This window comes from Echeneis naucrates, chromosome 11 (genome assembly GCF_900963305.1).
Source record: "Echeneis naucrates chromosome 11, fEcheNa1.1, whole genome shotgun sequence".
NCBI classification, from domain to species: Eukaryota; Metazoa; Chordata; class Actinopteri; order Carangiformes; family Echeneidae; genus Echeneis; species Echeneis naucrates.
Genome location: NC_042521.1, coordinates 18003092 through 18019684, shown reverse-complemented (window position 1 = coordinate 18019684; position 16593 = coordinate 18003092). Strand labels below are relative to the sequence as shown.

General features: G+C 41.2%; 1 protein-coding gene across 1 annotated transcript in view; it reads right to left on the bottom strand.

The window, feature by feature from the left end:
• The window catches only part of LOC115050871 (ubiquitin-conjugating enzyme E2 E2-like), a 68406-nt gene extending 52352 nt beyond the window's left edge, over positions 1-16054 (bottom strand). The window contains exons 1-3 of the mRNA XM_029513991.1: positions 15920-16054; positions 13658-13855; positions 6601-6651 (exon numbers count right to left, since the gene is read on the bottom strand). Coding sequence (XP_029369851.1) covers positions 6601-6651; positions 13658-13848 — 242 coding nt within the window. The 5' untranslated portion in view covers positions 13849-13855; positions 15920-16054. The remainder of the gene's footprint in view (positions 1-6600; positions 6652-13657; positions 13856-15919) is intronic.
• Positions 16055-16593: the final 539 nt, after the last annotated feature.

Here is a 16593-nt window from a genome sequence, read left to right as displayed (position 1 = left end):
AGTACAGGCCAGACCATTACAAATGCACACATGCATTTCATCAGCTCTGTGAAATATCTCACAAAGCATCTTGAAAATTATTGATAGTCTTCCTCGATTCCTAATTTAGTAATGCAAAAGATGCATCAGCCCCCCTTTTTTGCTCTACAATCTATAAAACTATGCCTTTATTTAAACATATTGAAATCAGCTAGACCTCCTTCAGTTATGAGTGTTATAAAGAAAGACTCATTAGCTTTAATCATTAAAAGACTGAAGTGTTTCTCAGGCATCCCTCAGCCTGGGTACAATCCAGGCTGAGGGATGAGGTCTAGGTTCTATATTAATCTAGTGAAAGTATCATAAGTATCACTCCACAGAGAAATGCTCACAGTCAGTATTCAGAAACTGAGACCTAAAACCACCTGTTAGGACTTTTGGAATATTGTGATGTGACAACAACGCACTGACTGGCCTCAGCTATGCTCCCAACTGCCGAGACCAATTACACATGGGGTTAATTGGAGAGAGAGAGAGAGAGACTGAGTGTCCGTCTCTCTGTCCGTCTCTCTGTCCGTCTCTCTGTCCGTCTCTCTGTCCGTCTCTCTGTCCGTCTCTTTCACATCTCTCTCTGACATTTCCATGGTGCTATAACACTAACATTATCTTAATTTCTTTTTTTTTTTTCTGCAAAACCTAAATGATATGAGTCATGTTATGATTTCTCTATGGATATCATTCAGCCCTTTGTTGGCACAATATTATTACTTTATGTTGACCTTTTAAATTTTAAAGGCCCATTAACAACCAAGGTAGCTATATATGCCATAATCAGCAAACAGAAGTTGTTGTTCTTGCAGTGTGACATTGTTGGGCACTTTGTTGGCTTTTGGATTTATCATCTCTGTAGTAAAAGGTCCATTTATTGTGCTTGGGTTTATTACGGCTGGGAAAGAGCTGAGAGGCAGCATTACTTTATAGTCAATAACATCTTTGACTCATTTCTCCCCTGTCAATCACTGTGAAACAACTCTGGGCAGATTGTGACAATTGTAATTCATCCTATACACTTGACTTGAAATCTGTCTCGTGGCAGTGTTAGAAACCTTCAATGATAGAAATGTAGGACTATGATGTATTACAGCTGCTGAGTGTCTGACACTTCATGCAAAGTGTTTGAGAAGAGGCCCTGCATGGTTCACCAACAAAATCCATTTCCTGACACACTGACACCAAATGTGCGGTCTTCATCTTAAACAAAAACCGAGCAGCTATGCAGACGACATGAATCAGAGTTAAACTACTTCCTGTTGTCCAGTTAAGGCAAGACAAGGACCAGCGAAAACCTGCAATACATTCCCATGTGTTGCTCTGTACCGATGTGACTTTTGGACACATTTTTGTAATAATTCAGTTTGTTTTGTCAAATCAAGAAGGGTTAATGGTAATGGCACAAAAAACAACTATCAGCAGCCAAAGTTTACAAAGACAGCTATTCATCGTCATTGCTTTCATTGTGATTCCTCAAAATAACAGTAAAGACCATTCTTCTGAAAACCATACATAGCCACTGTTTATATAATGTCTACAGGAATGTGAACTTTAACATGGCTTCTCTTCTGTTGCATCACTTGACTGATTCTTTACATTGCATGGGTGTATTCCCATCTGTCTGGTTGGCCATAGAAAATAATGTAGTCATTTCTTACACATGGGGTAGGATTATCCTTTGAGGGAACCTTGGGGCTAAAATGTTCTGTTGCTTCAGTTGCTGTTATTTTATATGGCAGATATGATATAAGGGTTGTCAAGCTGATTGTTAGCACTGTCGCCTAACAGCAACAAAGCCCTGGGGCCTTTCTGTATAGAGTTTGCATGCTCTCCCTTGTCCTGCACGAGTTCACTCTAAGAGTTCTAGCCTCCTCCCACAGTTCCACTAAATTGAGTGTAGGTGTGCATGGTTGTTTGTCTCTATGTGATGACCCTGTGATGGAATGGCAACTTGTCAAGGCTGAACCCCACACTCAGTCAATGACTAGCTAGAATTGGCTCCAGCCCCATCACAACACTGCAGGGATAAGTGTTCTGGATAATAAAAGGATAGATATATTTATCTATATGGAAAGTCAATACACACTGTATGTCCTTCTGTTATATTCGTTCCTGTTATCGGCCAAAATGATTAATCAACTGATTCAGACACAGTAAATATATGAATGATTTGTATAACCTACATGAAAATGAACATTAGCTGCAGTGCTATGTCACTGCATTTAATTGTATTTCAATATTACATTTATCTCTGAAAAAGGATAAAAATACTTACAGACCACACTAGGCAGAACACTAATTACATTTTTTAAGAGCACTGCACCTACACAGTAAGGATGCACACTTAGAGACAAATTAATAAAAGAGAATATTATTTACAAAAATAGAATATTGTTTAAATTTTTATGAAGAAGATGAACCTACATTCAGGTTTTAGAAGACTGGTTTTATGTAATGCAGAGGGTGAATACACGAGTCTGGTCGCATTGTAACACTGATGAGTGCATCTCTTTGTTTTTATCTATGAATAATATCATGAAGTTTGGTAAATATTAGCTAACACCCACATACAACAACAATCCTGCTGAACTCCAGTCAATGGTTAATTGAATGAAATGAGCAAAACACACATTTGCATCAGCCCAGATGACATACACATTACTCAGACTTTGTTTCCTGCCACTTTTGGACAGCTGAATGAAAATGTATAATCACCAGGGCCAAGCTGAGTTCAGTGTCTATCATCTACCCTCAAGAGATCAAGGCAGCAGTTTACAGCAGATGCGTTCGAGTCAGTTGAATGTAAAGGCTGATAGTCATCACTGAATTAAAATTTCTTTCATTCTAGCCATGGATGCTCTCTTCTGCCTTATTACTTTGACTCTTTAGATGCTATCGATATTCAGTGGGAGGTCATTCATTTGGAACACCTGAAGTCTTACTGGGATTAAAAAGGAGAGCGAGCAAGCAAGCAAAGCAAGCAAGCAAGAACGATAGAGAGAGAGCATGGCCAATTCCCCATAGGTATCCACAGATTGTTTCCCCTCAGCTGATCGGGGAGTCTTATCAAAATGCTGCCAGGACTATCATGAAAGAATATGGTAATCAATGCACATTCACACACGCGTACACACAGAGCTAATAAAGTGTTGTGGGGTCAATTAATTACTCTATGGCAGTATGACAGAGATGATTTAAAAGAATGATGAAAAATATTTCCTCATATGGCCCCAAAATTCCACAAAGTCCCTTTAAAATGAAGCCAAATTAAAACAAGGCATGCTATCCTAGTACAAGTTAAAGGTATTTTTCCCCCATTCCCTACAGAGATTATGGAATCATTCCTCCCATTGAGGACGGAGGGTGCACAAATAAGCCTGAGAGGATGTTAGCTGGAGCTGTGATCATGAGCTGTGCTTTTATTCTAGTGGGACAAAAAAATAAAGAGTTGAAGTCTGTGGTGTAATGAGCTGCATCACAGCAGCTGTTCTAAGCCCCTCACATCTGATGTTGTTCCACAAACACAGCCAATAAAACAAGTCAGATCAATCAGTAGGTAAAGAAAGGACCAGGGGACATAGATCCCTTTGTTCATGCAGACACTGTGTGTGAGGAGGTACAGTACCATTTGAGGGAATTTATCTCAGCAAAAAGTTTTTAATGCTTACAATGTGCAATTGAGCTTTGGCCATTCACACAAAAGGGGCAAACTGAATTGTTGTGGTGAAATGTGCAGACGAAATCAAACACCTGGGATGTGACAGCTTTGTAAAGAGAATGGGGAGGGGCAGGTACTCCAGGGTGCATTGTGAATACAGAAATTGACATTTCAAGTACTGCCTTGCCTCTAGTGGCTTGGAGATCCAAACCCCACCCCCTGGGTCATAATTTTTCACTGATAACTGAGGGCTCCAAACACACAGCAAGCCCACAGCTGGTTTGAATCCATTTCTAATTAGGGCTTCTTTCAGTGTTGACATCCTTCAAAGAAAAATACAAAAAAAAAAAGGGGGCATTTTTCTATACAAGCATCTGCACATGAAACATCTTTGAGCCCCTTCTCCTGCTTGGCTCTTTGTGAAACGATATAATGGCTTGCTTCAGCTAGATTAGCCTTGTGTTTGAGATCGGAGGGCCATCAAACAACCTGCAGGTGCAGGGGGTGAGGAGAATCTCTGACTGAGGGACAATTCCTTCACAAAAACGGTTTCTCATCTGCATTTACTCTTCAAGAAAAGTAGAAAATTAATTCACGGAGGATTCACCTGTTTGTAAATAGCTGTTTGATAATGCAAAAGTTTAAAAGGTCAAATGGTTTTTATAACACTAGTTTTGGATTGAGCTGATAATCATTTAGGAGTCATCAGTCCCTTTCCTGTGCTGGAAATCACACTAAATGATTAAAATTATTCCAATATCACTGGAATAATTTTGATGTTGGGTAACATCAAGCAAGAGCTAAACTGACAGGCTGTCATGACTAGAACTGATGTCAAAAATGTAAAAATTGTTTTTCAAACCAGCGGCATAGTGGTTAATCAGGCCTTTCTGTGCCAAGTTTGCATGTGCTCCCTGTGCCTGCTTGGGTTTCCTCCAGGTACTCTAGTTTCTTTCCACAGTTCAAAGACATGTATGTTTAGGTTAATTGGCAATTCCAAATTCCCTTTAGGTTTGAGTTAAGTATGAATAGTTGTTCATCTTTTTCTTCTGTGTATGTTGGCCCTGCAATGGAATGGCGACCTGCCCATAGCGTATCCCACCCTCACCCAATGTGAGCTGGGATTGGCTCCAGCACCCCCACCTCCCAGTCGACCTGGAAACAGATAAGCAGTAGAAGTAGAAGAAGTTTTTTCAAAGTGGTCCATGAAATGTTATTTCCTGGTACCTTAAGTTCTTCATAGTCTCCATGACGAAGCTAAAACTCCCACAGATAAAGACCGTTAATAAAATATTTTAGTTCCGTGGCTGTAAAGTGAACAGCCTGAAACCTGCATTCTATCTTGACCATCAGGGGCAAAAATGTAAAATGGAAGAGAAATTATGTAATCCATCTTCTACCATTCGTTTCCGAGTCGCAGGGGGTGCTGGAGCCACTAACAGCCAACGTTCCGGGAGAAGGCACGGCACACCATGAACAGGTCGCCAGTCCATTACAGAGACAAAACACAAAGACAAACAACCACTCACACTCGCAATGAGCCCTATGGACAATTTAGAGTCACCAAATAACCCAAAAATTATTTCTTTGGACAGTGGGAGGAAACTGGCATATCCGGAAGAAACCCATGTAGGCACACTGAGCCCACAACCTTCTTATTGTACGGCGAGAGTGTTAACCACACTTGCCCTGATGCCCAACGCTGAGGTGACTGCATTTCTGTGTCCTGTAGACACACAAAAGACAATCAGTCCAGAATTTCCATAAGTCACCATTCATAACAGAAGTTCCACACTTTGTGTCACATGCATGCAAGCACAGCTACAGACTGAGGATGGTTACATCTGCCCTCTGGTCTGGATATGCACGTTGTTATAAAAATGAAAGCATTGCACATCCAAACAAAAATATATTAGTGGTTTTATGAACTAACAACCAGTGGTGACATCACAAGTCTTGACAGCTTTCAGGCTTGATTTCCGAAGACCAGCTGCAAGTATTTTTCTGTGGACTAACACTTTTAATAGGTTTACTGGATTAGTATAGAACCTAATTTGTGGTTGATTTACACATGGAGGTCTACGTTGAGACTGTATTGGGCTTTTAAAATTATCCACCCCACAAAAAAAGGACACTAGATGAAAAACACTGATTCTCTTAGGTCTGAGGTATCAGAATTTGTATTGGAAGGAAAAATTCTGGGTTGGGTAAAATGTGTCAAGTAACCAAACCGAGCTGCTCTGCCCACATGCCTGAGAGCATGTATGCATCACTAAGTTTCCCCACTTTCTCAGCCCTGCAGGAAATGTCCGCACTTCATATCACTTACTGCTCACCCTGTCCACAGTTTAAAACCTGCTCAATCAAGCCTCCACCTTTCCCCCTCCCGCGATCACTGCACAAAAGTCATCAGTTCAAGAAGAATAGCAAATGCTGACTCAACAGAAACCCTAACAATGGAAGCTCTTACTCAAGTACTGATTGGCAGGAGCACCTCTGCCTCTTGCCACACTCAGGGGCAAAATAAACTTTGCAAACCAGTCAAGCCACAACAGAATGCCTTTCTACCCTCAGGGCATGTGAGCTATCATGGCACTGTTGCTACAGCGATCCTAATGGTAAACACTTCTAATCAGCTCAATTGCATAGATATTTATTTCACGTTTTTCTTTTTAGGACTGCTAACAGGGCTAATTCATTATGCTCCCACCAGAACAAACAGGGGTGCAAATATAGCATAATAATCCATCTGTGTTATTCATGGGACTCACTGAGCCCACACAAAACATTTACACAGCCACATACACACACGCACGCGCCTCATGTGTCTGAGTAAATAGACCTTTAAAATGAAAATAAATAAATAAATAGAATAAATAAAATAAAAAGTGCACACAAGTGCAGGCTCCTACCTGCAGTTTGGAGGCGGGTCCAAGGTTATCTCTGCCAGTTCCTTCTGGATTCTGAAAGGAGAGGAAGATCTGTGTTACAATCACACTCTTCAACACACACACACACACACACACACACACACAAATCCTGACTGTAAAATCAATCTGTAAGTGTACACAGTGAACCCCTCATTGATTTTATAATGAGCTCCAGAGCACTGTGATTGAACACAGAAATAAGTCCTATCACAAGATCAACATGGGTATGCACTGATAAATATTTGCCATTTTGTAACCCCATGGGCATAAAAATCAAAAGGCCATATGGGATAAAAAGAAATTGTGTCTGATACATCTGGGTAAATCAATTTGTTGCTGATCATGGTTTTGTCTCAGCCCTCATGCTTTAAAGAAGGTATTAGGAGCTTTTTCCTCAGCACATGAAAAAGGTTCAATGATAGTTAAGGCAAAAGATTTCGACCTGGTTAAGTATTCATTATATTACTATACCATTGATATGTATGCAAGGATTTCGTATCAAGGTGTTGTACTTCACTATCACCTAATCAGTTTTAAACACTGCCGGTATTCTCTCCTATGCAGAGAGGACATCCATATCTGCCTTGTTTCCTGTTTAAGTGAAGGGGAGTGAGTTGCTGCCTAAAGTGAACCGAAGGGCAAACAGGTGGGGTAGCAAGTAAAGCCAAGTCTGCTAGCATACACTCATTAGCTATGTTTACATGGACACAAGTAAACGGATTAAAAACCTGACAAGAATAAAAATGCTTCATGTAAACATGATCACACTTGTTTGAATCAAAATTTCTTTGCGACAGAGATGGGTGGGTTATGCCAATTGTTAATCCGATTGCCATGCATGTAAATGCTTATTCTGAAGTTTGGGTAGAAATTATTTTAACTGCGCATGTCTGTAACGTCTGCCATACGTCGACGCAATGTATTTCCACCTTTACTACAGTGAGTGGAAGAAACTGCGTTAAATCGGTCTGTATCAGATTATTATTATCATCATTATTATGGACACCAGCAGAAACAAAAGTAAGGCCTGAAGAACATGGTACAGATCCATTTCAAAATGAGACAAGAAGCAGTGTTTGTTTGCATTTGAAGTAGCATCTTCTTCTACAACTGCTTCCTACATGTCAGACATTTCTGACAATAGAATATAATTTATTCCAAACGTGAGATGCATTTAAACATACGCCATGATCTGACCCATTTTTTAGGGGACCATGTAAACGGTAAAGCTCTAATCCGAGTAGTAGTAGATAGTCAGATTGAAGAAATTTTGCGCATGTAAACATAGCTAGTGTCACTCAAAAAGGCCACCCGCTCAATTCTACAGCACTTTAAACCTTTATCAAATCTAAAAGGTGATTTCAGCTCCATGCAGTTGCCATGAAGAAAGAAATTACCCAGAGACAAAAACTGATTATTGTACCAGGCTCACTCACTGATGGAGCCAGACTCTAGTGACCATTCACGGAAATGCAGTCACCTCAGTGTTAGCTTCATTTTTCAGCCTTGGGGGTTGCTGCTTGGGTATGATGAAAGACTTGGAATAGAAACTAAATGGACCATAACATGAGACTGTTTCTGCAGATGCTGTTTCTCAGATCTCAAGAATGGACTTTAAAAGGTTAGATTTTGAATATGTTGTCTACTTCAATATTAGAAGAGCATTCGCTTATGGAGAGCTACTAGCAGAAATTGCCACCCATTCCAGAGGCTAATATTCAACTAAAAACTTAAAAGCTGTTACTCCACACCAAAAATGTTTACGTAGTTTTAAGTTTCAAATATTTTTTAATACATTATAAATTATCAAGGCCGGTGAACTCATTTTGCAGGACAAAGATTCCACCTGCCTGAAAAATAAGTGTCTGCAAACGGCATATTCATGAGCCACACAAGCATCACCAAGGTTTGACAATATTTTGATGTAGAAAATGAAAAAAAAAAAAAAAAAGGTTGTAAAATCAACTGGCGTATATGGCTGTCATAATCATGTAATTTTAGTTGATGATTAACTCCCATAAAAATAATTGTGATTAACAATTTAATTATGTTTTTCTGCTCATATTATGCCACTATTATAGTACAAGCCTAAATATATTCAATAATAAAACACACACCTACAACCAAATCTATGATGCTCATCAAAATGGGGTCATCAACAATGTTGGGAGTAATGCTTTACAAATGTAATTAATTACTGTAATGCATTGCTTTTTGCTGTAACACAGTAATGTAAGCCATCACAAAAAAAAAAAAGAGTTGATGATGTTTTACTCTGTACAAATGTCAGTAATGCGCAATAGAATGCATTTTGACCCAGATTGAAGTGATGGGTTTTTTTTCTATACAAAAATCACCAAAATCACAGCGAAATCAGCAGAAGTCTGTGCAAAATGTTTCACTTCCCTTCAAATCTTTTATACAAAACAGAAGAGATGAGTGCAGCTGCAGCAGATGCAACGTTGGACAGTACGTTTGCGAGATGGGCATATGCCATCTTTCATTTCGTCAGAAATAAGGGCATGAGGAATATTGTAGTGAAATGCACTTTGTGTGCAACACCTAAAGATCTGTCCACTTCCCGAAATGAAACCCTTTATTTTAAATTACTGTGGCCATTATGTTGTTATCATATTATACAGTTTTTAGCCTCAAGTCTAGCTCAATCAGATACCACATCACCTTCCACTGGATGTGTAATGAGCTAATTGAGCATAATGAACTACATTTAGAATGCCAAATCAATATTTCCAGTTAGTGGTGGGAGTAACTTAAAAGTAATGCAAAAGTAGTGTAATGCCATACATTTCAAATACAGTATATTATAATATAATGAATTACTTCGAAATGACAGTAACAAGTAAGCAAATAATGCATTACAGTTTTGAAGTAACTTGCCCAACACTGGTCATCAAATAGTCTAGCAATGTAGCACCTGCAGATAAACAGTTTGTGGAGCTAAATGTGCCATTAAACCATAGCAAAAGAAAGGGGGTACAACGAGAAGATGTTAAAAGCGCACCAGTCAAACCTCAAATGGTGGAAATTGTAATATGGAAAATTTAGATTTCTGTTAGTTCCATCCAGCTGTTTTTATACAGAAGAATGGAAATTATTGTAACGATTAAGCAAATTGATTGCAGTCAGCTCAAATGATTGCGATCAGGCGACTATGTAATAACTGTGACAAGCCTACTGGCCTTCAACCGGGAAAATGCATTACTGCATTCAGCACAGGCATGTGGACATTGACCTGCAACATGCAAGAGCAGCGGGTGCCAGCATTGCTACATTATCCACACTCTACAGACCAATATGACATTGCACTTGATCACCATGGTGCCATTTAAATTATGCTCAATCTTGTTTTGAGTGTTTTCTTTTTTACATTTTAAATTGGTAATTTTAATTCAAATTTTATTTGGAAAATTGCTGCGATACCAGAGTCTGGCTTGGTTGAGGGAGTCAAATTTGCTATTGGAAGAGAAGGAGAGGAAAGGCAAGACAGTTTTAACAGCTACATTTCTTTTGCTTTTTCAAAATTACAGAGTGATTTTCTTCAGCTTCCCATCCATCCAACTACCTTCTACCGCTTTTCCGTTTCCGGGTCGTAGGGGTGCTGGAGTCAATCCCAGCCAATAAGGTACACCCTGGACAGATCACCAAGCCATCACAGGGCAAACACACAAAGACAAACAGACTAACAACCACTCATGCAACTATCAATTTTAGAGTCACCAGTTAACCTAGACATGCATGTTGTTGGACGATGGGAGGAAACTGGAGTACACATGTGGGGGGGGAACATGCAAACTGTGCACAGAAAGGACACAGGCCCAGGAACCGAACCCACAACCTTCTTATTGTGGGGTGGCAGTGCTAACCACTACACTGCTGTGCTGCCCTGCTTCAGCTTTCTCCAGAGAATATTTAGATTTTACATTTTGAGCTTGACTTACTCTAAATTTAAACTTTATTTCTCGGGAGAATTACTAACCTAACCAACAGACAACAGCAGACATTTTCCAACAGGCTCTGTGTTTTAAGTTCTTCATGTGAAAAAATGCCACAAATAGAATATTTAGGGAAATAGTTGGACACAAGCTTCAGTTATTGGGTAAATGCTTGTGCCAAAGGTCTGTATTACCAAGACAAGTGGCATGTATCAAAGTTTTATTGCTTTGCTCAGCTACTCCTTCGACTAACAGGCGGTTTGATTGGAGTACAAATGCTTTTTTATGGGTCACTAGGTATAGTGTGTAAAAAATGTACATCAGACAACCATAAAATTATGACCACCTCCTAACATTGTGCAAGCCCCCCTTTTGCTGCCTAAACATCTTTCACCCACCGAGGCTTGGTCTCCACCAGACCACTGAAGGTGAGCTGTGGTATCTGGCTGCAAGATGTTAAGTCCTTGAAGTTCCATGGGGGAGCTTCTATGGATTGGCTCAAATCTCAAATATGCATCAATTTCTTCAGCAGTTTGAGCAGCTGTAGTTCTTTTGGACCAGACCACACAATCCAGCTTTCACGCCCTATGACCATCAACAATCCTTGACCCTGACCCTTGACCCCTGACCCTGTCTCTGCCCTGGTTTTCCTTGCTTTGTCAACTTCTGGTAGATCTTGAGCTCTGCAGACCAGGAACATCCCACAGAGTTGCAGTGTTGGAGATGCTCTGACTCAGTTATACACATCACAGTTGGTTCTTGTCAAAGTCTCTTACAATTTAACACTTGACCATTTTCTTGCTGCTACACGAGTAAATGTTAATTTTCTGCCTAATATATCCCACCTACTGACAGCTGCCATGGTGACCAGATGCTGTGGTTGATCAGCGAACAGCAGAAAAAGACTATTGCATGATTTTCTTTTCCTTCTCTCCCAATTCCTGTCTTTCTGAACTATATTATCATGCAATAAAAATGAGAATAGACAACTCCCTTGTGCAAGCTTAATGGTGAATGTAAAAATATATAGATCTGAAGTATCTTGTGTCATACAAGTCACTGTAGAAACAAAAAGTCAATTATCACACTTCATGTTCAAGGAACTCTTGGGTTGAGTGGATATCAAAGGCTCATGATACATAAAAAGGTGAAAGAACCAGAGGGGCAATGACTCCTCATGATTCACTTGGGGAAAGAGAAGGGAAGAAAGAAATATATTTGCAAAGGAGCCTGTAATTCAATCTCCACAGTTATGGAGTTGTTCTCAGCTTGACTGCTTGCTGTGTAATTTTATCTGCAGTATTTCCTGAGGCGGCACGTTTTGACAGCCGGAGCTAGGGACCTGTTAGGAAGAATGCTGCAATGAACAAGGCCGCGGGAATCCAAAAGGAAATGCATTCATAATACTCTCCGTTCCTCATGCGCCTGTATGGCTTCTTTAACCAAAAACTTTCTTTCTCTAATGCTCCATGGGTCATTGCATTTAATAATCCCCCGAGACACTGAAAGCACTAAACTAGTACATTCTGCAAGCCTAGACAAATAAGTCAATATCATCTGAGCAAAGCTTTTATAATGGAAAGCCGGTGTTCTCCTGGGGTTGACGGTTTTGAGGCAGGGTCCAGGGGCATTTAATGCTTGAGTTTTACCAAACCATAGCTGTTGGTTACAGCGTGTTACCTGTGGTTCCCTTGTCTTCATCACTCAGAAACCAGTCAGCCAATTAGAGCAGCAGCTTTCAGAGAGACACTAATCACTGTTTTTGCTAGTGCTCCAAAAAGAGGCATGATACACAAAATTGTATGAAGATGGTTTTTGATATGTCAAAGTGTCGAACAAGGTTTCTTGCCAGGAGAGGACGATGGTGGTGGCAGCAATGATTGTTTGCCAGGAGGAAAAAATAAGCCCTTGAAGTAGAAGTAATTCTTATTCACTCATTCTAGCATGTCTGTTTGTCTTATACCCATTTACCTTTACAGCAGCTGAAATTTTGCCCTTCAAAAATCTTGGTATCACCATCAACATGATGCAACTTGGCCAGTCCACTGTTCAATCAGACAACAGCATCTCCTTGTGACATCAAGCACCAGCCTGCCACAGGACGGTTCAGAGCCGAATCAGCACTCTGACATCGGGGAACAAGGGGGAAACACCAGGGGTGTTTGTCTGGCATTGGTTTGCAGTGCAGTCTTCATGGTTGAATTGTGTTTTATGATGACAGTGCACATCATGTTCCAGCAGCCCTTAAGACCTGAATGTCTATGTGCAGGGTTGAAGTCAATATTTTAATGGTAAAAGCCCAACAGAGCAGTGATGTATGCTAACCCAGAGTACATCCAACTTATCCTTGAGCACATTCTCTAAACAAGTCATCTTTCGTGATCACACACACGCACGCACGCACGCACGCACGCACGCACACACACACACACGCACACACACACACACACACACACACACACACACACACACTTCACTGCTGACTTAGGAAGTACCAAGACTTTCTTTCACTCTCATCGTTGTGTAGGATGCCTTGAGTGCACATGAAGCGATATTTCTATGTCCAAGAGAAGACTGAGACTAAAACATTTGGACTTAATAGTGAATCCTTTGCTGTTATTTGACTATTTCTGCTCTGGATTGAAGGGAAAGAAGGCAAATAAATAGCATGTGAACTTGCTCCTTAGGCCTTGGTAGATAAGGTTTGTTGCACATTTGTTGCACAATAACCATTTTCATTATGGATTATCTCTTGGCTATCTGTTCAATAAAACAGCAACAAACAACAACAAAACTCTTTAGTTAATGAGGTATCAGGAAATTGGAATCTCTTAAATAAATTTTCAGAATACAGACTGTCATCCTCAAACTTTTCCGACCAACAGTCAGAAAAGTAAAAGGTATTCAAGCTAAAATTATATAAAAGATAAAGCAGAAGGTTCTGTTTTCACTGCCAGAGAATATCTGGAAAAATGTAAAAGCAACAGGTACTTTGCTCCAATGACAGTACAAAAGAAAAAATAATTGGCAGATGAACAAAGGAGCAGAGAATGCAGAGTGAAAGGGGATCAGCGCAGCACATATACCTCTTGGCACTGGTGGAAAGCTTGGCAGCGGTCTTGCTGGAGATTTTTGCCTCCTTCTTTTTGGGCTGAGTCTGGTCACGCTGCTCAGCCCCTGACTGCTCTGGAGGAGCTGTCTCCCTCTGCTCAGCATCTGAGCTTCCCCCACTGGTGTTGGGGCTGTCGTCCGGCCTCGGCTGCACCTCACTGGACATGCTGACACTGCAAACACACAAGCAGCGCTGAGCATGTGTGATGTGTATGCAAAAAATTAAGCCTTACAGCTTAAACAGTATCTCATCATATTTTTCAGGTTTCAAAGAACTAATAATGTCAATGTAGCCAAAGATATTCAGTTAACACTAATAGAAAACAAAGTAATAAAACTGTAGTGTTGGACAAGCAAGACCTGAGAATGTGTGGCATTTATGCTTAAAGATTGATTTCAACAGTCGATAATCAAGGGGTTCTCTCCTGCCCTTCTGCCCCTCATTTCCTGTCATCTCCACTGTCCACTCTCTAATAAAAGCTTTTAATAGTGCACATTACCTGTTTACCAATATGTGATAAAAGACAAAGATCAACAGAGAAAATAGTCAATCGATTAAGACTGATTCAAATTAATGGAGGATGAAAACAGTTATTAGCTGCAGCTCCACTACTGTGAGTCCTGCACTGAAAGGACTTTCCTTAGTGCTCTTGTAGAGCCAATTTTGAAGTTACATGTGTAAAAAGTAATACAGACAACAGCTCTTCTGCCACTCAGCCTCAATTTAGTTTAGCATCTGCTGGGCACAAGCCTTGAATCACAAAAGTAAACAACTACAAGGTCATGCTCACCAAATCCATTCCCCCATGGCTCTAAATATACATGCGTTCATTTGAGTGTGAATCTCAAGGTGAAAGCCTCTATTTACAATCTCAGGTCTGGCATGAAGATGGTATGACCAGGATGAACACAAGCGAGGGCACTTTCTTTGTACTGCTCATCTTAAATTAATGTCAAATTGGGCAGAGGTAATAACAGATCGTTCAAATAAGCATGACAGCTGCTTTGGCATGCTGAACTTGGCCTTTTGACATTTGTCAAACCACCACTGCACACACAGGCTATCTGAAGCAATTAAATGCTTTTGGTGGTGAGCTGATATGGGGGATAACTGGGGGATTACATGGTTTAGGATAACACACAGGCATCATTTGAGAGGTTAGGTCATCCACATTCTCGAGCGAATTGAGATCCTGTCTGGGGTAAGCTGTTAATATTATGTGACAAATGATGCGTTTCCAGTTGTCAGGTGAAGATGAACATATGAGAACATATCACCTAAGCAGAAGTGGATCAGATGTGGCCTTTTCCCATTTGGGGTTAAAACCGCGCCCCCCTTAAAAAAACAAAAAAAACAATTGTGTGTTACTGAGCTCACCGAGAAAATAACACCCCTAAGGAGAAGCCGCAGTCCATGCAAAAACATGTTCCAATTCCATTCAAACACCGGCCACCGAGCTCAACGCTGCCTTACTTTAAGGCACAAGCGTGGGAACATTTGCCTCACTTTAAAACCACTTGTAAATTCAAGTACTTTGAAAATACAACTTCTGTCCGTGGTTAAGCTCATGGGTGAGAACAGGGGAGGCTCAGCGACTACCTGGGGAGCTCTTGGTTGCCGTTGAGCTGGACTGCTCGGTGGGTTGAGTAGATGCCGAATTAAAGGGGGGCTACTGGTGATGCTCGGTGCTCCTTTAAAGCACTGTTGGAAAATCTTTACACGGTTAGAGACCATAGTCCATTTCAAATTGATGCTATTTTGAAGCGAGTTCGTTTTGCGGAGGGGGCGTTCTCTCCAGCCCGTGAAAAACGGAAAAGACAGGCCCGGGCGGGCAGACTGTGCCCCCCCCCGCGGACACTTATCGACCCGGTCCCGATGGCTTCATGTAATACGAGTTAACATGAAGACAGCCTCGGTGTGAGACATTTTCATCGCACACACCAAGCTCTCAATGATACGTGAGAAATCTGCTCCAGCACAAAAGACAGAATGCCCCCCACCCCCTCTCCCTCTCCCTCTCCCTCTCTCGCTCGCTCTCTCTCTCGTGTGCGTCTCTGTCCCTCTCTTCTTCTTGTTCTTCTGCATGTCTCTCCCCAACCATCCCTACTGCCACCACCGCCGCCGCCGCCGCCTCCTTCTCCTCCTCTCAGTAGGAGACAATGCAATAAAGCTCTACCCCGTCGGGAGCCTTGGGGGTTCGGTGGCCGGCTTTAAAGCGGGGAGCCGTCTGACTCACCTTTGTATGCGGGCTGGCGGCACGGCGGCAGGAGGAAGGTGTTGTAATGTCCGCGGTGTTGTTTCCGTGCTCCGTTAACCCCAGTCTGTCCGCCGCGCACAGTCCGTCGCCTTCACCCACAAGCTCGAGAATGTGTCGAGGCGAGAGAGTTAGCCTGACTTACGGAAAGACACCACATCCGGTCCAGGTGGGCAAAATAAAAGCCCGAGTGACCGCGAAGTTACGCTTTAGTTTGAGATGGGAGCCGATTTTATTTGCTGTATAGTTAAGAAATTCAAATAACATATGTGTAAGGGTATTGTCATGTTAGTTAAAGCCTGGTCAGTTTACAATCAAATCAAATTACATTTATTTATATAGTGCCACACCCTACAATTTCTAATGAGTGCAAAAGTCTAATCTAAAATGCCATGCATACCCAGTTGTCGAGTGGCACATCCTGATCTGGCAGTTAAGAGGAAGAGAAGATAGACATGCCATTTTATGTGATCACCATTACCAAAATGCTTGTGTCCCCCTTCATTTTAAGGTCTTATTGGATGCATGTGTGTGTGTGTGTGTGTGTGTGTGTGTGTGTGTGTGTGTGTTTGCCAACCAATGCAAAGCCAGCGCCATTTGCCCTTGTTAATTCTTATTGCAGGGTGTTTCTGCAAGGATTGTTTGATCGTGCTGAT